This window comes from Felis catus, chromosome A3 (genome assembly GCF_018350175.1).
Source record: "Felis catus isolate Fca126 chromosome A3, F.catus_Fca126_mat1.0, whole genome shotgun sequence".
NCBI lineage: Eukaryota > Metazoa > Chordata > Mammalia > Carnivora > Felidae > Felis > Felis catus.
The window spans coordinates 139,664,431-139,687,217 of record NC_058370.1 but is presented as its reverse complement, the minus strand read 5'-3'; the positions used below and the strand labels follow the sequence as shown (position 1 = coordinate 139,687,217).

General features: G+C 51.4%; 1 protein-coding gene across 7 annotated transcripts in view; it reads left to right on the top strand.

Moving 5' to 3' along the window:
• Positions 1-22,787, top strand: part of SNTG2 (syntrophin gamma 2) — a 177,030-nt gene that overhangs the window by 119,478 nt on the left and 34,765 nt on the right. For all 7 annotated transcript variants that reach the window (XM_023252165.2, XM_003984546.6, XM_045055048.1 and 4 more), the window contains 4 exons: positions 6,282-6,411; positions 8,059-8,097; positions 12,574-12,690; positions 20,577-20,648. In XM_023252165.2, coding sequence (XP_023107933.1) covers positions 6,282-6,411; positions 8,059-8,097; positions 12,574-12,690; positions 20,577-20,648 — 358 coding nt within the window. The remainder of the gene's footprint in view (positions 1-6,281; positions 6,412-8,058; positions 8,098-12,573; positions 12,691-20,576; positions 20,649-22,787) is intronic.

The following is a 22,787-nucleotide window of genomic DNA, read 5'->3' as shown; positions in this document are numbered from 1 at the left end:
CTCACTGCTTAGAGCTGGAAGTCCGTACACCCCCCTCGTCCCCCTCGCCTGCTTTGCCCGTCCCCCACCCTCACTCCGGTGACCACCAGATCGTCTTCTGTATCCAGGAGTCTGTTTCCATTTGGTTTTGGTTTTTCACTTGTTTCGTTTTTCGTGTTCCAGGTATGAGAGGGAGGGACCAGCTGGCACTTGTCTTTCTCTGTCCGACTTATTTCACCGAACGTTGTACTCTCAAGGTCCATCCGTGTGGCTGCAAATGGCAAGATCTCGCTATTTTTTACGACTGAGTAATGTTCCACTGTATACGTGTATCACAGCTTCCTTTCTAAAAACTTTTAAATGTTACCCGAGTCAAAGTCGGATGCTCAACCGACTGAGCCACCCAGGCGCCCCTAAATGTTTCTTATCTTTTTTGAGAGAGAGAGTGCAAGCAGGAAAGTGGCAGAGAAAGGATGAGAGAGAATCCCAAGCAGGCTCCTCGCTGTCAGCGCGGAGCCCGACGTGGGGCTCGAACCCACGGAGTGTGAGATCATGACCTGCGCTGAGATCAAGGGTCAGACACTTAACCAACAGAGCCCCCTGGGCGCCCCGATGCACCACGTCTCCTTTATCTGTTCACGGCTGGATGGACACTGAGGTGGTTTCTACGTCTTGGCTGTTGTGAACGTGAGGGTGCGCGTACGTCTTGGGAGTGGCGATTTCACCTTCTTTTGACAAATGCTGACACGCGTGGCTCCGGGGTCGGAGGGTGGTTCTACTTGCAACTTGTCGAGGGGCCTCCACACCGTTCCCAGAGCAGCTGCACGGGGGCGCCCCCACCAGCAGTGCACGAGGGCTCCCCTTTCTCCGCGTCCTCACCGACACCTGTTGTTTCCTGAGTTGTTCACGTTGGCCGCTCTGACAGGTATGAGGTGACGTGTCCTTGTGGCTCCATGATGCGCGATGGCGAGCATCTCGTGTGTCCGTTGGCGTCTGGATGTCGTCATCGGCGAGATGTCCGTTCAGGTCCTCTGCCCGGTTTTTAATCGAACAAATGCACAGGTTTGGTCACGTGACAGCTCAGTCCTGCCCTGCCCCCCACCTGTGTTAGGGCCGAGGACACAAGAGGCGGGAGATTCCTCAGCTCCTGGTGTGAGGTGCCCACCGCCTGTGGCCTCTCTGTCCACAGTCAGAAAACGCAATTTTCTATCCACGATCCGTGAGATATTTTGGGTCATTGTCACTGCCCGATTTGTGCCAGGCTCTGTGACCCAGGTGTCACTGCCCGATTTGTGCCAGGCTCTGTGACCCTCATGTTTGAGTCATGAGGGTTTACTTTCTGAAGCGGAAGGAGGAAACAAGGCGGGTGAGATCCACGTGCACGTGGTCCGGGTGGTGTCGCGGTCAGTGCGCTGAATCGAGCTGACGCTCGGATTGCACGTCTTCGGGGGCGGTGGCTGGAGGGTGCAGGGGACATTTACACAGGAGAGGTCGTGCGGGGGCCGGGGCTCGGTGGACGGTGGGTGGCAGTGAGGTGGGTGCCAGGCGGGTTCGGTGACCGTTGGCCACTGTTCCTGACAACTTGGGATGGCCCGGACGAAGCAGTGGGCTTCCGTAGGCACGGGTAATGGCGAAGCAGGACAGAAACCCAAGACGCAGCTGCTTGTGTTTGTGGACTTAACCGTGGACGGTAACTTGGTTCCTGTAGGAAGCGTGGCTCCCTGTCCAGAGCACAGACCTGAAGGGAGCTGGGCGGTGCTGAAATCCGGTCTCCAACCTTGTGAGCTGGGCGGGTGACGTGGTCTCTCGACGCCACTCTGGGAAGCCGAAACGGTAACCCTATTTTACAAGGTCGCTGAGAGGAGACGTGCGTTACACGAAGAGCGAGAGTCAGGCCGCACGGTGCTGGCGCAAAGCCAGGCCTGAGGAAATGGTCACCTTCCGGTCCCCTCACTGCCCCGGCTAATGCTGAGTGTGAACCGTTCACGCCCCAGAGTGTCGTCCTCCGACAAAGGGGGTGACGTCCCAGGGAACAGATGCGCAAAAGAAGCACAAGTCACCCGGTGCCGTGTCACTGGCTCTCCTGGCGGATTTTCCAGAAGAAATGGTAGCTATAGTAATTACGTGCCCGCGTCTGCCAGGCCACGCTAGCACCTGCTGAGTCTGGTCCACACAGCACGGCCCCGCAACCCATCAGCACACCTGTTTGGGGGTGTGGAAGCCGCCACCCGACTGGGGGCTGGGGTCGCGGGTGTGGAAGCCGCCTCGATCCATCAGATCGGTCCTCTAGCACCCACGCAGGGGGCAGGGGGTTGGGCGCACCTCGCCTCACGCATTGGGCTGCACGTGCTCAGGCGGCAGATGTTCTCGATCACACTGTAGGTGCTCTCGTAGGTGCCGGAGGTGGGAAACAAACGAACCCCGGCGTGAGTGCTCACGGAGCTCAGCGTCTGGTGGGAGGCACAGGCAGGCAGCGAGCAGACACGAGAGTCGAGCAAGGAGACAGTGGTGAGTGACCGTAGGATCCTTGTGGTTCTGTTCTATCTCTGCTCCTCCTTTAGGGGGGACCCCGTGCAGGTGCTCAGCCCATGTGGGGCACCGTGCCGCTCACACTGCCGCGGGGCCAGGGGCTGGGCGGACACAGGCCTGGTCTCGGGAAGGTGACAGGAGGTGACAGAGGAGGACGCCAACTTGCTCTGTTCAGCACCACAAGGGAGAAGCTGGTTTTCTCCTCTGGACCTGCTCAGCTTTCGTCGTAACTGGCTCTCCTAGGAGCGGTGCCTTAGAATAACCGCCCTGGGGAGAACGGTGCCTGGGTTCAGACTGGCGCTCCGGGCCCCCATGTAACGTGGTACTTAGGAATGCCGCGGCTCGATGGGGAGAGTAGGGAGAGAATCTTCCTCTGCCTTCCACTAAAAAGCGATGTGCAGGCTACAGAGACAGTCTTGAAAGGCTGTTTGCGAGCGCAAACTTTTCAAACAGTGAGACATACGCACAGTTTCTTCTCGCTTTGTTTGGTGAATGCCCATCATGAGCAGAATAAACACACATCCTGTCCCTCAGCTCCAAAGCGTGGGGGCCTCGAGCCGTGTGTGTGCAGCCCGCTTCTCCTCCGGGGCTCCTGTCCAGGGGCAGGAGAGGCTTTCCGGAAGCCTGGGCATCGCCGGGCCTCGACTTCCTGCTGAAACGGTGTTTGGACGAGGCTTCCCTCCCCCTGTGGGAGCTCAGGTGTGGCTTTTCTGCGGATTCTCAAAACGTGACGCAGGGCCGTCACAGAGTGTGCTGGGCCCCGAGCGGTGGGTACTCTGATCTTTCGCTCTGATGACGACCTTGACCGTTGGACAGAATCCCAAAAAGGCCGAGTGAGCAGATGCTCTGACTCCAGGGCCGCGTGGTCGGGCTCCTCCTGTGCACTGGGAGGGACCTTGTACACCAGCCCGAACACAGTTCACGCGAGATGCTGACACAGTGAACCCTCAGAGTCCGTCTGGAAGAAATGAGTGGGAATCTGTCGTTCATACTGCTTTCCTAACAATTAGCCAGTGTGAACGTCCTGATCAAACGTTATTACTGTGTATGTGTCGTCGGCATTAACGTCGGCGTCTGTATAATCTTCAATCTGTGTTGCTTTCTTTGAAGGTGAGTTTCTGAGTGATGCTCTTTGCAGGGAAACTGGGTTTGCAATAACCTTGTTTACGGCCTCTTCTCCCGCGCTTGTGTTCTGTCACATGGTCGGCGTTTTGAAGCCCATCACGTGGAGAAGGGGGACAGATGTCGGAGGCTGGAGGTCCTGACCCTAGCCCTAACCCTAACCCGTGGAGGGCTGTGTCGGACTGAGGACGCTCCCCTGGTCCTGGACGCGGGGAGGGGCAGAGAGGGCTCTGCAGGTGCGGTCCGTGTGTCCCTGGGGTTAAAAGGACACAGCAGGGCCGGATTCTGACTAGCAAAGGGGCATATGCTGAACCCCAGAGCCATGAGTAATCTCGTACATACATCACGTGTAAACACTAATTAGCTAACTAATTAATTCACCCTTGTTACCAACTCCTTAGCGCATTGCATGTCCTCTGCCCTGTCGCGAGCATGTACGTGACCCACGGATCACGTGTGTTACAGATACGAGCCCGTGGTATGTACATTTCCCCGTTGTGGGGCCAGCAGTATGTCAGAGACATGGCGTTTTCTACAACGGCTTCTACACTGTTTGTAATAAGGAGGAAATGGGCGCCTGGCTGGCTCAGTCCGTGGAGCGCGTGCCTCTCAGTCGTGAGTTCGAGCCCCACGTTGGTCATGAAGGCTACTTTAAAAAAAGAAAAACACAAGCAAAGAAAGGAGGAAAAAAGATGTATCCTGTCTTGTGATTCCGTCGTCACCGCACTGGTCTGTGTTCCCGTGGATCCACGTCACGGGCGGGAACTGCCTGCTCTCAGCCTAACAGTCTCGTCAGCACTTCCCAGGGGTTTCAGGAGCAGCTTCTCTGCTTCCTTCACCGGGAACGCCCGTATTCCGTCCGCGTGGACAGGTGGCTGTGGGCTGGCAACACGGTGCTCGGCCGACACTCTGGCTTTGAGCGCTGGGGATGCGCTGTGCCTGCCCCCTGCCCCCCTGCCCTCCTGCCCCTGTGCCCCTGTGCCCCCGCCTCTGCAACAGGTCAGCTGATAGCTGGCGGCCTCCTTGTGAGGAATGAGCTGTTTTACTACGTGCTCCTCGGCTGGGATTCCCCACATCGTTGACCCAAGGTGTCCGTCCCTGGAGGTGTGAGTCTGCATCCAGATTGCACCCCTGGGCCTTGGCGGGTGTGCTGATGGGCCGTCCCAAGTCCCGGGTGTGCTGACCGGCCGTCCCCAGGTCCCCGGTGTGCTGACCGGCCATCCCCAGGTCCCAGGTGTGCTGACCGGCCGTCCCCAGGTCCCCGGTGTGCTGACCAGCCGTCCCCAGGTCCCCGGTGTGCTGACCAGCCGTCCCCAGGTCCCCGGTGTGCTGACCAGCCGTCCCCAGGTCCCCGGTGTGCTGACCGGCTGTCCCCAGGTCCCGGGTGTGCTGACGGGCTGTCCCAAGTCCCGGGTGTGCTGACCGGCCGTCCCCAGGTCCCCGGTGTGCTGACGGGCCGTCCCCAGAAAACCTGGGAACGTTTCCTCTGCCCTCAGTCTCCCTCCTGCTGGTGCCCCCACCCCAGCGTCTCTTGCTTCTCAGAGTCTCTGGCAGGTTTCTTCCTTCTTTCTTCTGCCTGGTCTGTGGGTTGGGGGGGACTCTGCCCACCCACCCAGTTCAAGTCCACTATGTAGCCTCTCCGGCATTTCAGTTCTCATATCATTAACTCCACTAGATTCACTGGCTCTTCCATAGCATCTGTGCCTTTGTTGGTTTTCTCCTGTGATGTGCTACAGTCATCGCATGTCTGTTTCTTTAATTTTTTTCAACGTTTATTAATTTTTGGGAGACAGAGACAGAGCATGAGCATGGGAGGGGCAGAGAGAGGAGGAGACACAGAATCGGAAGCAGGCTCCAGGCTCCAAGCTGTCGGCACAGAGCTCGATGCGGGGCTGGAACCCATGGACCGCGAGATCATGACCTGAGCCGAAGTCGGCCGCTCGACCGACTGAGCCCCCCAGGTGCCCTGATATACATGGTTTTCTTAAGGAGACGTGAACGGAAGTGTCGATGACATTACCTTCCGTACGAGTTTCATTAGTCCAGTGGAGCTGCACAGCCAAGCGCTCACTGGGCCGCGTAGACAACACAAATTCACATCCTCACGTTCCGGAGGCCAGATGTCCACGTCTGGCGCATCACAGCCTCTTGCTGGCTTCTAGACGGCCGTCTTCTTGCTGTGTCCTCCAGGGTGGGGAGGGAGCTCTGGTGTCTCTCCCCATAAGGACTCCAGTCCTGCAGGATCGGGGCTCAGCCCTCACAACGTCACTCGATGTGTGTCGTAAGAGGCTGTCCACGTCGAGTAGCAATGGCACCGCCATCATCGTGTCTTGAGCCTCAAATGCCACAATGGATGGTCTCTGGACGAACTTTACCAAGGATTCTGGAAAACGAGAACTCCCAAATTCCTAAAAGAGCAGGAGTTGCGTCCTCCACGAACGACTCTCGTGTTTCCTATTGATGCAGAAATGGTCTGTTAGTGATGGATCTCAAAGTTCTGAACTCAATTTTGGTGAACTTACAAACTGGAGCAGGTTGGTCATGTCAGGGCGCTGTCACGTGTCTCCGCGTGTGGCTCTCGGCCGGGCCGGAGGCGCCGTGGACGACACTGTCTGCCTGGTGTGCACAGCGTGGCTCTCCCCTCCCTGCAGGTCCGGCGCGTTCCAGGTGCTGGCTGTAGACGGCGTCCGCACGGGAGTCCTGCAGTTTCACACGGCCCGGGAGAGCGCCGACTGGCTGAGGGCAGTGTCCGCGACCATCAGTGACCTGACACTGGAGAGCGTGAGCACACGTCCCGTGACTTAGTGCTTTTGTGTTTAATCCACAGAAATAGAGATCTTTTAATTTATGATTAACTCTAAAATAGTGGGTTACGAGATTAAACAAGGAAATGTACTTTTTTCCAACATACCACATCTCTGACTGTAACCAGGTCGTGTTAAGTTGTGCAGATGCCTCCTGGCAGGAGAGTCTGGACCAGGTCAGACGTTTGGATGCCCAGGGGCCGTTTCCCTCCCTGAGAGGACCTTCCTCTCTCAACTCCTGTCCCGCACAGACACAGATGTACTCATGTGCACATAATTTCACGTATACTTTATCGATGTGATGTGGGGAACTTAATGGGGTCAAAGATGGAATTCTCCCTGTAACTTTATGAAAACAAGAGGCATATCCAACCAAAAAGATTAGGTCCCAAATATTCAGAGCAAGTATCCAGGAGACAGTGCTGTCTCCTCGAGCGATCTGTTTGATGTTCAAAGTCAATATGAAATTAAAAAATTAAAAGTAAAACAAAATGGGCTGGGAGTTAAAATCCAACTAAGTAGTAAGTTCCCACGGGAACCACGGTGTGCTGGCAGTGGGCTGGTGGCCAGAGCTGTGGACACTCACGGAAGGACTCACTCGTGGTCAGACGTGGCCTTGACTTGCCCAGTGACTGTGTTTGCATCCTGAGGCCAGCTTCTGTGCTGGAGCGAGCAGGTGGAGGGCCAGCGGGGCCGGCGCTGGGGCTGACACTGCAGCAGCACGTGCACAGCGCCCCCCCCCGGCCCCCCTGCCCCTCTTCGTCCACACACACTGCCTTGTTCTGAAGCTGCTGGACAGGTTGACCGAGCACATTGGGAGACTCGGGAAGGAGCGATGTGTTCGATTTCCATTCTGCAAACCTCATGGCTTCTTTCTCTAGTCAGATAAGGAGCCTCTGTAAGACCTTAGTTTTCAGGCTTGACATTTTGAATTCCAAAGTATCTGGATGGATAAAAAGAAAGGAGAAAGCAGACAGCTGGTGGTAGATTGGTATTTGCAGGCGTGCATGTGACTGTGAGTGTCCCTCAGTTCTGGGTGAGTTTTACACATCCCAGCCGGTAGGCAGAGCAGAGGGGAGGAGGCCGGAAATGTGGATCTGAAGGCACATTCCGAGCGTGTGTGCTGTTCTCCGGGATCTCCACTTCCTCACCGGTAAAGTTTGGAGATAGTACCACCTTCGGGATTCCTGGGGGTGTGGGGGAGAATGTGTGTGATGTGAAACTCTAAGATCGTTAGAGCAGAAAGTGTCTTCCCCACTTTTTTCAGATATTGAAATTCAAGTATCTGTGGTCCCATAGCTTCACTCACACAAGATGCTGATATTTGAAAAAGAACAGCTTCAGTATCCTAATATTGTTTTTTGCTAGTTTTGTTTTTTGCTAGTAGTTTCTTGCTACTATTGTTTTTTGCTAATATTGTTGTTTTTTTTTTTTTCCGTTGTGGGAACTGCTGCTGTACATTTGTACGTAGTCTGGTTTTTAGGTTAAAAATACATCGTAAAAGAAACTTGTTCCCAAGGACCCTTCCCGCGGCTAGTTAATTTCAGTTGCCAGTTCGACAGGCGAAGAAATGATGGCGTTAATATTCTTGTCATAGTGACTTCTCACTTCCCTCTCTTCACAGATGAAAATGGTGAATGAGGGCTGTTCTCCTTGTGACCAGGTAGGGCTTGTGTTTTTCATGTTGATCCTATAACAAGTCTCTACAGTAGCTTCTGGATAAGCAGACCGAAGTCAGGGGTCCTTCCCCCAGTATCAGCTCCACCAAACTGCTCAGTTTTAGCGGAAACGGCTTCGGAGGGGCTTCTGGTCCCCGGTGCCACGTTATAACCGAGCTGTCGGCACGTGCTCTGAGGAAGTGCGATTAAACAGCTGTGTCACTGTGAGTATTTAAGCCGAGAGGGTTTTCCCCTGCGTGATCTGAGCACGGTGTAATTTTCCTAGAGAACGTCCTCACTTGGAGGGCCTTGCCCCGGGGCGGCCTCTGGCCAGCAGGAATTACGGCAGGTGCATGGGAACAGCGCTCTCGGGGCCCCGGGCTCGCCTGCAGGGCTGCGTCGTGGGGAGTCAACACCTCCTTCCTTCCAGGGCTGGGTGCTGCCCCCCGACTCAGGGCCCTCACTTGCTCGGTCTGCGAGCACCGCGAGTGACCCATCACGCTCAACTAGTTTGAGTGCCAGGTGCCTGCACTGTGAAGCCACAAAGTCACTGGCTCTTTCTGGAAATGTCACAGTTGAAGCCGTCCTGTAAGGGCAGACTTTTTATTCCCTGCCCATCAGTTTTCTGATTTGCCTCTCGCAGGTTTGAGGTGCAGAAAACCGAGAAGAGTGAGCTCAGTTTGCTTTAAGTAGCGCCCACACATGCTCTAGATGGTGCTTGCGATCAGGCGTGGGCGCAGGGTGGGGGCACTCGTCCGTCTGTGCCGGTCCGTGTTTGCTGCGCGAGAGGGACAGTTAGGCCTGTGTCTGAGTCAATCCACGAGTGCACGTTTTGTAATTAGAAAAGAAACTCTAGGGGCACCTGGGTGGCCTAGTCGGTTGAGCATCCGACTTCAGCTCAGGTCATGACCTCGCAGTTCATGGGTTCGAGCCCTGCATCGGGCGCTGTGCTGACAGCTCAGAGCCTGGAGCCTGCTTCGGATTCTGTCTCCCTCTCTCTGCCCCTCCCCTGCTTGCACTCTATCTCTCAAAAGTAAACAAACATCAAAGGAAGGAAGAAGGGAGGGAGGGAGGGAGGGAGGGAAAGAAAGGAAGGAAGGAAGGAAGGAAGGAAAAAAGAAAGAGAAAGAAAAAGAAAGAAGGAAGGAAGGAAGGGAGAGAGAGAGAGAGAGAGAAGGAAGGAAGGAAGGAAGGAAGGAAAGAAAGAAAGAAGAAAGAAAGAAAGAAAGAAAGAAAGAAAGAAAGAAAGAAAGAAAGAAAGAAAGAAAAAGAGAAACGAAACTCTAAGGAAAGCTGCTCTAAATGTAACTTCTTTTTCTTGTAACATGTTTCTGAGTACACGATCATCTGTTTTGCCTTAGGGAGCTGAAGGAGGGCGGTGAGCTGTCAATGGGTGATAGTTCCATAGATGCCTTCAAATTCATACAGGATTCATTTCGTAGTCCTGTACAGAAAATACCATTTTCTCAGTCTGCGCTGTGTTTCCAACGTGGAGGCTCTTGTGGACTCTTCCACTGAGGGCAGAGCTCCACTGTCCACACATAAAGCGTGTCTTCTCACGGCTGGGGGGGGAGGGGGGAACCGACCAATCGGTTCTGCTCTCTCCTGGAATAATTTACCGTTCTGAAATTGGATCTCAAAATTAGCAAAATGTCTGTGGAATTGTTTTTATGGTAAATCAGAGACTGTCTCGAGACCACAGGAGAGAGGGATGGTCCGGGTGGTGACCCAGAACTCAGCTTTTCAGTCGTTCGGTGGGGACCCTCCCCGGGACCCTGCTGGCAGGTCACTGCGGTCAGGGCTGTGCACACGTGGGCACGCGCAGTGTGTGGCTTTGACAGGGCTTGAACTTACCGTGCTTGGAGGAACGCGCTGGCCTTTCAGGATGTACTTGTGTCTCCTGGCACGTGAGGAAGAGCTCCGGTCTGGGATTCAGAACACGCTGTGTTTCACTCTGAAAATCGGGAGTCACAGCAGAAAATCAGGAACCAGTGTTCAGGGAAACTTCAAGCCATCCGAGGAGCAAAACTCCCGATGCTGAGAGCACTAGGTAGTTACGGCTCAGGGACCTCGAGGCAGTGGGGTAATCGTGCTCTGCTTGGTCTTAGCAGGATGTTGTCACACGCTAAGCCACGCCAGTGTGATGCCAGCGTCCCTAACACCTGGGTTCTAATCCCAAGTAATCCCTTCGCTGGTGACATAATTCAGCCAAATTAATGTCTCAGCCACAGTTTTCTCTCCCGTAAGATAAGCAAGCAGTAATGGGAAATCTAAAGACTTTTTCTAACCTCAAAATTTCCTTATTACTTTGAACTTTTTTTAATGTTTGTTTATTTTTGAGAGAGAGAGAGAGAGAGAGAGAGAGAGAAAACACGAGTGGGGGAGGGGCAGAGAGAGGGAGACACAGACCCTGAAGCCGGCTCCAGGCTCTGAGCTGTCAGCACAGAGCCACAGAGCCCAACGCGGGGCTTGAACCCACAAACTGGGAGACCTTGGCCTGCCATCCAGGCGCCTCTGAACTCTTTTTCCCCTCGGGGGCTCAAATTAGTTCATTTGGAAGGAAATATTAGAGACGAGCTTTACTGTGTGGACTTTCTGAAGAGCTACCCCTGCCTTGTCTCAGTGTGCTTTGGGTACAGATTATCTCACATGTGCTCCAAAAACTAAACATTTTGTGTGTATTATAGGAGTTTAGATTTGTGATGTTGGGCCCTTAGGAACGAGAAGGCCTGCTTTTTTTCATTCTGAACCGTTAATTCCTGGTTTTGGTATGTAGAAAAAACATACTATTTGATTAAATACTTTTAAAAGTAAACGTATTTGGGGATTACTGCAATTTGCAAGAACAACTACAAGACAGAATTGGCAGATCACACAGAAAACCCAGCACAGACGATTTTAGACTCCCGTTCAGCGAGCGAGATGGCTGTACATGTTGCCATCCAAACAGAGGCGGGTCCTTCCGGGATGCCGGCCAGCCTGAAAACAACACATGTGCATTTAAAATGGTCCCGGGCGAACCCGAACACGCGCTCCCTGCTAAAACAACAAGCAGTTCTGTACATTTCCAAACTACATTTTTTCTAGAAAACCTGAAGTAAAGGGAAATGTGGATGCCTGGCTCATCAAACCCAAAAGAAACCTAAGTATCTCAGATAACGTGGGCATTTTCTGTGTAAAGGGCCAACCCTACGGCGTCGTCTCACATACACTTACCTAATTATCTTGACTCGGTCAAGTGAAAAAAAAGGCTTTCCTATAGAAATGGAATCAGAAGAGATAAATGAAAACGTGCTCATTTATTATGAATGGTTATGTCCTCTTAATGTAATTTACAGTGACATAATCAGGTAGGTGTTCCTAAAATTATAATATATGTTTCTTGGAACACATAATAAGCCATTAGAAAATTCATAATGTAAAAGATAATATTAGCTACCCTTGAAATTATTTATGAACTACATATACCCAAAAAAGATTCACAAAGCAGGCAACGTTTCTAATAATAGCTAAGCTGTAACTTATTTCTTTGCTAATTAATTGAGGCGGAATTAAAATACATACATAGTTTCATTAAGTTCACATGCAATTTATAGATGTTTCAGATTAACAATCTGGTTTTTAAACATTTCTTTTTGTAAAACTTCATCTGGCATCTTGACCTAGGACGTCTTTCACCGGCCGTAAGAGTGAAAGCTGTCAGGAATTTGTCACGTAAACCGCAGAAGCGGAGAGGACCTACCTGAGCCCCGGCTGGGCGCCCCAGTGAGCCCCAGGGCACCGCCTTGAAGCGGCTCGTGGGACGGTTTTATTTCGTAAGGTTTCCTGGCGTGTCTGTGGTAATTCACTCTTCGTTTCACTTACACGTGAAGCTGCTTTAAACACTTACTTTTTTTTGTAAACATGGCAAAAGGAGGAAATTAAAATGAAATTACTACAAAATTTGTGTCACATCAAAATTTGGGGTAAGACGCAGGGACTTCAGCTTAACGTTAGTTTGTGTTCGTGCACGGAACACTTAGGTTATATTACTGCTTCCGTAAGCTTTTTGGATCCTATTCTGATTTGTTACAGCTTGCACACAAAATGCCAGTCGTAAGAGTCAAATACCGTTGTCTTCTCTTCACTCTCGTCAGGAAGTGGAACGCTAAAGAAACAGTCACCTTTCCCACGTGCGTCAGCTCTGTGCAAACTCACGGACGAATCCGAAATCCTAGCCCCTGAGAGGATGTGACTTAATACTGTGTTTTTAAAGATGCGTGGAAGGCACAACTCTGCCTCAGGCGAGGGGTCCGGTGGTGCCCAGACGCGCACACGGAGCCCGGCAGGTGCAGAGCCCCGGGGCTGTCCCGGGACACTACCTTTCACATCAGGGTTAGGACACCTGCTGGTTCTGGGCGTGCCCGTCTCTGCCGCTTCCAGCCCTGCGACCGTGCCCGCTGCGAAGGCTTTGCTTTAATTACACAGGCTCTCTTTTGCAGGTTGTGCACATGGGCTGGGTCAGGGAGAGACTCGAAGGCACCAGCTCCCGTGAGACCTTCAGATCCAAGTTCCTGGCCCTGAAAGGCTCTTTGCTGTATGTTTTCAGCACCGCTCCGGTAAGGACGCCTTGATGTTCCGCGGGCAAGGGGTTGCTGATGAGAAGCAGCGATGGGATCCAGTGTTCTCGGGAGGCCAGGGCGGCCCCTCCCGCTCACACCCCCTCCCCGGCCCGTCCGTTACGTGGTCAGAGAACCCAGAGACGAAACAGAACAGGTCATGAAACTTTAAAAGTTCCTCTTTCCTTCACATCCCCCAAGTTTTGTGAAAATAACCAAACAGCCTGACTCAGCAGGGCCCCTCGTAGAAACCTGACGCTAAATGCCATAGTTTGCAATTTTGTTTTCAAATTAGCACCGACGAGGCCTTTCTCCCTGAGTGAACCAGGTACATAACGTGTGCTCTGCCTCGGGTATCAGTCAAAGCAGCTTCTGTGGGCATCAGGACCAGGAACCACAGGACCTGGGAGGTTCGGGCGTCCAGAACTTTGGATGCGCTGTGTGCGGTGTCGATGGAACTTTCTGCCGTTGAAAGTAAATAACAGGTTTCCTTCCTCTTAAGGCTGGGCCGTGTCCCATTGTGCACACACACCACACTCTTCTCTGCCCACCGGGCGACGGACCTTGAATTGTGTCCGTGTGCGGCTGTTGCGAGTAGCACTGGATGGAAGTTTGAGCGTGTGGACGCCCGGATTTCATTTCCTTTGCACAAATACCGAATCACGTGGTAGCTCCAGGTTTGATGCTTTGAGGACCCTCCGCACTGTTGTCAGTGGTGGCCCTCCCAGCTCACATTCACCGACAGTGCACGTGGCTCCCTTTCTGCACGTTCCCGCCAGCACCCAGTCTTCGTCTGGGGGGGGGGGGTGCGTGGTGGGAAGACAGTGTCGTGGGTGGAGCCCCACCTCCAAACGCATCGGGCCGCGTACGTTAAATTTGTGTTCTTGTTGGATGGCGATCATATCCCAAGAAAGTGGTTTTAAAAAAATAAAGAATAATGAAAGGGCAGAATCACATTTTACCTCCAGGCATCGAGACAATAATGCAAGTTTTCACTAATGAATATAGTTTTTTTAATAAGCTTTTTAATTGGGAATAATTTTAGATTTACCGAAAGTTGCATATGTGGTATGGAGAGCTGTGGGTCCCAGTTTCCCCAAAGGTTGGCACCAAATGTGACTGTGGTCCCTTTGCTGAAAGTGAAACTGGACAGTGGTCCCTCCCGGTAACTAAACCAGACAGACACTGCTGTCCTCACCAGCCTGTCCACTGACGCTCTTCCTGTCCCAGGACCCCCCCAGGACACCAGCTTGGATGTAGCTGCACGTGTTTTGATAAACCAACAATGCTGTGAATTTACTGAGGCCGAAGGGTTTTCTGAATTAAAAAAAAAAAAACAATCATAGAATTCTACTCAGAACAAATGTACTAATGTTTTTTAGCATTTGTTGCTAAACATCCATTCTCTGGGTTTGGACAAGGGTGCAGTGATGCGCGTCCACCATTACAGCATCCTACAGAGTGGTTTCGCTGTCCTGAACATCCTCTGTGCCCAACCCCCGCCCGTCCTGTGGCCCAAAACCACCGATCATTTACTGTCTCCGTGGGTTCCCCTTACCCAGGTTGTCCTGTGGTTGGAATCATAGTGCGTAGCCTTTTCGCGTTGGCTTCCCTCACTCAGTAACATCTGAGATTCCTCCTTGTCTTTTCGTGGCTTGTAGCTCATGTATTTTTAGTGCAGAATGAGATTCCGTTGTCTGGATGGACCACAGTTTATTTATCCGTCACCTACTGAAGGGCATCTTGGTTACTTCTGAGCTTAGCAGTTATGAATAAAGCTGCTGTAAACATCCACGTGCGGGTTTCCACGTGGACGTAAGTTCTCACATCCTTTGACTGAATTCCAAGGAGTGTGATCGCTTGACCGTCTGGTGTTTAGTTTTGTGAGGAGGCTCCACACTGTCTTCCAAAGGGGCCGCACCATTCTGCGTCACGACCTGCGATGAGTGAGCGTTCCTGCCCCACGTCCTCGCCAGCACCTGCCGTTGTCGGGGTTCCGGATTGTGGCCATTCTCACGGGTGTGCGGTGGGACCCCGTGTGGTTTTAACTTGCATTTCGCGGAAGACGAGTGAGGCATCTGCTGCCTTTGTCTCTTCGCTGGGGAGGCGTCTGTTGAGGTCTTCGGCCTATTTTTTTACTCAGGTTGTTCGCTAACTGTTGAGTTTTAAGAGTTCTTTGTATTTTTTGGGTAACAGTCCTTTCTTGGATGTGTCTTTGGCAAATATTTTCTCCTGGTCTGTGGCTTGTCCTCTCTCTCTCTTTGTCTTTCTCAGAGCAGTGTTTTTAACCTTAATGGAGTCCAGCTCATTGGTTCTTCCCTTCATGGATCCCGTCTGTGGTGTTGGATCGAAAGGTCATCATCACCCCCAAGGTCACCTAGGTGTCCCCGATGTTATTTTTTAGGAGTCTTACATTTTGCATTTTGATTCTGACTGATTCTGAGCTTTTCGTCAGGCGTGTAAGGTCTGGGTCGAGATTGATTATTTTGCACACGGACGTCCCCTTGTTCCCCAGTCACTTGATGAAAGACGGTCTAGGCTCTGTTCTGTTTTCTTTGCTCCCTTGTGAACCGTCAGTGACTATATGGGATCAGGAGCTCTCTCTGATCCATTGATCTGTGTGGCTCTAAACCACCTGTGGTGAACGCTGTAGCTTTGTAGTAAGTCTTGAAGTCGGTTGTGTCAGTTTTCCAACCTTTCTCCCTCAATATCAGGCTGCCTATCGGGATCCTTTGCCTCCATATGCATATGAAGGTTAGAACGTCTGCATCCACAAAGTAACGTCCTGGGAATGGCTAGGCTGAGTTCTCACGGAAGTTAATTTCTTAACAGACATGATGTTCCGGGTAAAAACGGCCGGGATATGAGGTCCTGTGATGATGTCTCAGTCCCTCGTGAGTCTGAGCCCCTGGACTCTGAGCCTCCCCAACGTTCTCTGGTTTATCTACCCCCTTCTGTGGGGCAGGGTGGGTGGGGGACTGGACTTGGGATGTCCCTTCCCCTGGGCAGGGAGGCTCTGATGAAACCCCACCAGGTTCCGGTCTGACTGACCAGCCTCCCCGAGGGCAGGCCTGTGCAGAGCTGGGCTCTGGGACATTTCAAACGTCTCTGAAGGGACTTTCCCCAGTGTTTTCTGTGGGAACCTGGTTGAGCTCCTGCAGGTAAATCTCACACTGTTGGGGGGTCTCCCCCACACTGTGACTGCGTTGCCCTGCAGTTTTTAACTCTCAGCAGCTCGCTAATGACAGGCCAGATTTTCCCGCCTGCCCTGGTGCCCGCCATGGACTCCACACCTCCTGACCTGTCTCGGGGCGTGGTGCGCCCTGTGTCCTCCCCTGTGGCTCTCACGGATCTGTGAAGAGTCTGTTGAGGTTCTCACTTGTTACACCGGAGCAGGGACTTCCAAGGTCCTTGTGCACAAGCAGAAACATGTTTACTTTTTAAATAGAAAAAAATCAAACTCTCCCATCACTTAATGGTATTATGCTTGTTTAAACAAACCGTTTTCATGCATTATCCAAAATAATAAAAGCATATTTTTAAATGGGGACTCGGAAGACTTTATAAGACAACGAAGAAGTTTTAGTCTGAAAAACCCCAGGGAAAGAGTGGTTTGGTAGAATAAGTTGTACGTTATAATCACTGGCTGTGGGACTAGGTGTGTTATTCCCCCTTCGTTCGATAGTCTGCTCGCTTTGGGGACAGGGACAGCAGACGGCAGCCGCCGCCCCCCTCCCCCCCGCAGGGTCACTGTGAGCCCCGAGAGACCGCACCTACGTGTTCGTAGACGTGTTTGAAGACGCCAGAGCATTTAAAGTTAACAGGTGGACTTTGGTATTGGTACTCGGCAAGTCTCGTTGTAAAAGCAGTACCCAGAATATGGCAAGGGAATCTGACCTCGGTGTTGGCAGGTATTTCGGTCCGGCCGGGGCTTGTATCCTGCAGCCGATCACAGTGTCTACTTTGCCCAAATCTGTAACAACCCTATGTTACGTTTGCAGCATCTGTACATGGTGACTTATGCTCTGGTGACAGAAGGCACGAGACGACCACTGGTCACGCCCCACACACCTCCGGGCCGGTTTCCCGCCCCGGTCCCCAGGCAGCGCAGTGAGCACCGCCGTGTTCCGCACGGACACTGAGCAGAGGAGGGATGGGGGCACAGGAGAGAGACGATCTCTCCGACGCGGTAAACGAGGACCCTCTTGGGAGAGCAGGGTCCAGGGGAGGTAAATTCGCAGATGTCCCCCACCAGTCGCTGTCGCTGTCCCGTGAGAAAGTCCCGTATTCAAGGACGGCTTCTGAGCTTCATCAGGTCGAGCCAAAGGGATGACGTTGAAGCAGAGGAGGGAAAAGAAGGGCAGAAAGTGGAAGAGAGGCGCGGAGGGGGCGTCCGCAGTTTCCGGCTCAAGGTCCTGCCCGGAGGAGGCAGAGCCCAGGGGTGGGGGCTGGCCCGGCCTCAGGCCCTCCTCGGTGCTCACACGGGCCGACGAAAGCCAGGATTGTTCCCATCACTGTGCTCCCCTTCCAGCCAGCAGGTTATTTCTGACTTGCAAATTGGCATCTGAGAAAACGTGAGCAACGTGTTTTCAAAAATCATTAAAATGTGTTAATAACAGTCATGAAGTCAATTTTACAGCATCGTACAGCATTAACGTATGAATTATGTAGCAGTTCCTTATGAATATGCAGGGAATAGTAGAAGCAACTTTAAGAATGCCAATTAGGCAAATGTATTCTATCATTTAAAAATTTTTACCTGGAAAGAAATAACTCATTTGAAGGTTTGTAGATTGAAGAAACACTAGATAATTGTGTGTCTGATACAGAATTATTCTGTGTCCCCTCTGGGGCTACCCGGTAGGTGTTCCCCAATAAGATTAAAGGACACCAAGATATTACATTTACAGCCTAAAGTTTCTGCTACATTCCAAGTCAGATGTGGCCGGAGGAAACAAACTGTCAACTCTCAGGACTCGGGAAAAGCATCGGTGGCCTGGGGTTACAGACCTTCACGCTTTTCTTCCACGTTGCAAAGGCTGGTTAGTTCCATTTTGTTGCCTGCTGGCTGGAAACGCTGAGATTTCATCGTGGATCATTTTTCCCTTTCTCGATTTCTGAATCGCCAGGAAGGAGCGTAAGGATCAGGGGATCACATCTCATTCCCGTCCAGGAAGGTATTTCTCCGGAGACAGGCAGGCACGGTGACGGCTCCGAGTGTCACTCCACATCCCTCCCTTCCTATCAGAGGGTCTTGTCCCTCCTGAGAGGCAGGGAAGATCCTTCAGCTGGGTCCGTCCACCTGAGGGCCTCCGAAATCAGCAGGTTACGTCGTGGAGCATCTGGTTCGCAAAGCAAGGAGTTCTGACTGAATAGGTGTCTGCTCCGGTCCCCACCGCCTGTCTGTCTGCCTTTCCTTTTAAAAGGGGTTAGGCTAGGGGCGCCTGGGTGGCGCAGTCGGTTAAGCGGCCGACTTCAGCCAGGTCACGATCTCGCGGTCCGTGAGTTCGAGCCCCGCGTCAGGCTCTGGGCTGATGGCTCAGAGCCTGGAGACTGTTTCCGATTCTGTGTCTCCCTCTCTCTCTGCCCCTCCCCCGTTCGTGCTCTGTCTCTGTCCCAAAAATTAAAAAAATAAAATAAAAATAAATAAATAAAAGGGGTTAGGCTTGTAACCCTTGGATTATTTTCTTAAGACATCATCACAACAGGGTCATTGCCTGCACATATTTTTTTAAGTTTATTTATTTATTTTGAGAGAGAGAGAACAAGCCCACACCAATGGTGCGGATGGGCAGAGAGAGCGGGAGAGAGAGAATCTCAAGAACGTTCCATGCTCAGCATGGAGCCGGACGTGGGGCTCAGTCCCTCAACCCTGGGATCATGGCCTGAGCTGAAACCACGAGTTGGACCCTCAACCAGCCGAGCCCCCCAGGTGCCCCACCTGGGCGTATTTTTGAGACAAGATTCTGATCTGACCAGTCTGTGGTGGGTCCTGAGGTTCCCAGGTGATGGCAAGGCTGCTGGTTCACATGGCGTCAGTAGTAAATTTACTCAAATGTAAAACCAGGATCTCTGAGCCCCTTCCCACACTGGCTAAGTCTGAATCACCCCCATGGGGCCAGGAACCTGCTTCGAAGGTGACACCTACCTGCATTCAGGGTTAGTTCACAACTCTAGGAATGTCCACTTCTGAGATTTCATCCATCACTCACCGCTGTCCTACAAACCTCCAAGGCTGAACTTTCTATTTCCCTTCTAATTATACAAATACACGTAGATGCCACCCATCTTGGTTTTCTTGGGGACAGCCACGTCCTAGATGGCCCCTGCCTGGGAGCTTGTTGGCTTTAGTGTTGGGTTGGTGCAGCCCAGATAGCGTCTAGAGTCATAACTAATAAAATAGAAGGTGGAGGCAGCCCTGACAGGCATCACGAATATTCTGGAGATAATTTACGTCAAGTGGAAACTTAGGAGTACTTTGTGTTTGTGCTTTGGCTGAGCCAGAGAAGGGTTCACGTAGCAAAGCTTGACAACGGCCAACAGGCGCACTGAACGAGTGTGCGTAGCCATGCCTATTTACAGCAACAGGGAACTACTAAGGAAGGACATTCTGAATAATGTCATTTTTTTCTTTTTCACGGTTCTCCAAAAATAGGCAGCATTGTTATAACTGGAAAAATTAAAAATTGTGTCTGCCTTCATTGCTGCAGCCTAAATGCTCTACTTTGCCCCCAAATTACCTTCCAATTATGACTGTGATTGACCTTCCCACCTTTATATTTTACCATTTTCGTGTTTTGTTAATCACAGGAGCAATGACTGACTTACCTCTGGATCAGTTAATATGAAGTGGCAACATGCCAGTGTAATTTCACATCATTAGCTATTCGGTGAAACATTCTCAGGTGATGGGCTCGAAATGCCTGGTTACGTCCCAGTATTTATTTGGTGGAACAATTTCAAGAAGGTCACCAACTACGTACATCATGCACTTTCATTTCAAAGACACGGTGAACCTCTGAGTATTTTCATTCTTATTTGTGTGTTTAGTGGCTGCAAGGTAGCCACCGGGTAAGCAATCACAGTCAGAATTTGTTACAGTGTTGAGTATTTCAGATTTTTCTACACGAAATATTTTAATGTACAGCATGTAAGTGAACATGAATTGCAGTCCATAGAACACCATTCAAAAGTTGGACGATGTCTTCATTATTATTGCTAAAATGGTTGTGAAATGCAATCAGGCCAATCAAAAACATGTTCGATTAAATTGGTAAGTCAACAAATTTGTATTTGTTTCTGGAACGGAGCAGACTAGTGAGTTATCCCAAGTCTCAAGACTGGACACGCAGCACACTGTCACACACAAACTAGCCACCCTCTCAGTAAGCTCCCCAGACGGGACCAAAAATTGGTCCATAACTTAATGTATGAGGAGTCCAGAATGAATTCTAAAACTGTACCCAAGTGAGTGTAATAGATGAGCCCCTACGTTACCGACTTGTGCTGTGAGCACAAGTTCTCTGTCAAATCCCCTGCCACAGGCGAGGTTTGGTGTCCTACTGCCCTACTCATGGCGTAGAATTTAATTAAGGTAAAGACACGTTGACTCCATTGCTGTAAATGTTTAAATTTATCCAACTGAAAGTAATCCAACAAGCATGCTTGTTTGTGTCTACTTTAAAATTCTTCCCAGCTTTATGAGATATAATTAACAAATAAAATTGTAAATACTTAAAGTGAATAACATGATGGTTTGATGTATGTGCACGTGTGAAATGATTCCCACAGCTGAGCTAATGAGCACATCCATTACCTCACATAGTTGCCTTTTTTTAAACAAGAAAATGCTTATGATTTATGTATATATCTTATATTTCTTGCAGGTAAGCACATTAGACTGGGTACGGGCAGAAAAAACCTACAACCTCTGTGAGGTACTATTTAAACTTCACAAGGTAGGTATCCTTTGCACGTGAGATGCGCTCATGGAAGTAAGATGTGCCTTTGGGTTTAAGAGTCCATTGAGATAGTAAGATAACCTGAAAATCTTCTGTATTCATAACATTTCCCCATCCTGAAACTTGCCATCCTGCTGTTCACGCAGATGAATGGATGGATGGATGGATGGATGGATGGATGGATGGATGAGTTGGTGGGTGGGTGGATGGATGGATGGATGGATGAATAGGAAGGAAGGAAGGATGCATGGATGGATGGATGGATGGATGGATGGATGAGTTGGTGGGTGAGTGGATGGATGGATGGAAGGAAGGAAGGAAGGAAGGAAGGAAGGAAGGATACATGGATGGATGAGTTGGTGGGTGGATGGAAGGAAGGAAGGAAGGAAGGAAGGAAGGAAGGAAGGAAGGAAGCATGGATGCACGGATGGATGGATGGATGGATGGATGGATGATGGATGGATGAGTTGGTGGGTGGATGGATGATGGATGGATGAGTTGGTGGGTGGGTGGATGGATGGATGGATGGATGAATAGGAAGGAAGGAAGGATGCATGGATGCATGGATGGATGGATGGATGGATGGATGGATGGATGAGTTGGTGGGTGAGTGGATGGATGGAAGGAAGGAAGGAAGGAAGGAAGGAAGGAAGGAAGGAAGGATACATGGATGGATGAGTTGGTGGGTGGATGGAAGGAAGGAAGGAAGGAAGGAAGGAAGGAAGGAAGCATGGATGCACGGATGGATGGATGGATGGATGAGTTGGTGGGTGGATGGATGATGGATGGATGGATGGATGGATGAGTTGGTGAGTGGGTGGATGGATGGAAGGAAGGAAGGATGCATGGTTGGATGGATTGGTGGATTGGTGGGTGGGTGGATGGGTGGGTGGACCGATGGATCGATAGAGTGTGCACAAGTGTGTATGTGCACACATACTGGGGAGAGAGTGTTTTAGTTACTGCCTCTTACAGTAATATGTTCCAGGATCTTTGGTATATTGTTGTCATTGCCATTGTTTTTAACAGGTCAGATACAAACCCCAGCTTCCCAGCTTTTCTTTTCAAAGTCTGGCCCAAGCGGACCAGAATGACTGATCAGATATTCCACGTCTATTAGAGGGAAAGTATTCACTGGCTAAGAAAGGGCAAAGTTTTACCAATAACATCCATCCCAAGCTTTCGAATCACCCAGTTCCAAAGTAGCGAATCCATTGCCACGAAACAAGTTTTCTGTTTCTCCTGGGCTGACACCTCATCTGGGACTCATGAAGTAGGGATCAGGGTTTCCCGGGAGCGCTCTGTGCGACTCCTGCTTGCTTGCAGTTGTCACGCGTTGACATGTCGGAGAAGAAGACAACTGGGGATTTGAGTGGGGATTGCACCAGGCTACACCAGCCAAAAGACACGGGCGTCTCACGGATGGGCTTTTAGCAGACCTCAGGTCACACTGAATGATACAGAGGTTGGGAAATGCAAAACCTGGTCACTGAGCGGCTCAGGGGACTCCGCCAGGCGGGAAGAGGTCAGTCCCACCCCATCCCGGTGACCCGGAGGCGCCTGCTTTGGGCCCAGGGGTGCTCCCAGCTGTGACTTGTGCCCAGGCTGGGGGGGGAGGCTTGTCTCTGGCCTCCTGCCCCTGCTCAGTGAGAAGCCAGGGCCGTCACCACCCATCACAGGGGAGGAGACACGGGAGGCAGTGCCCTCGGCCAGCTGTCCCGGACCTGCTGACGTCTGGCTGACCCACAGTCCACAGGCAGGAAATGAATGCACCCAGTGAATGTGCCACAGAGGGTCTGCTGTTGTGTGTGAAGCACGTGCTCTCGATGTAGACGGGGCTGACTCTACCACCTGAAATTTTACTTTGTTTCTTTATGCCCCAGTTTCCTCATCTGTAAAATGGGGTGATAATAACCTGTTGTCGTCTATATTTTGTGACCCTCTGCAGGGTTGTGTTAATTGTGTGACGACCAAACGCCCCGGCCATAAGGAAGTGCTCACCGAACACGGCCTTTTTAGGGCATTTTTGAGGTCTCCTCCTGCCCTCTGCATCCCGGGAGCCGTGATTCTCTCACACCACAGGGCCAGGGATGCACCTGCCGGTGATTCTCAGCCTTGTCTTACGGGGAAATCACC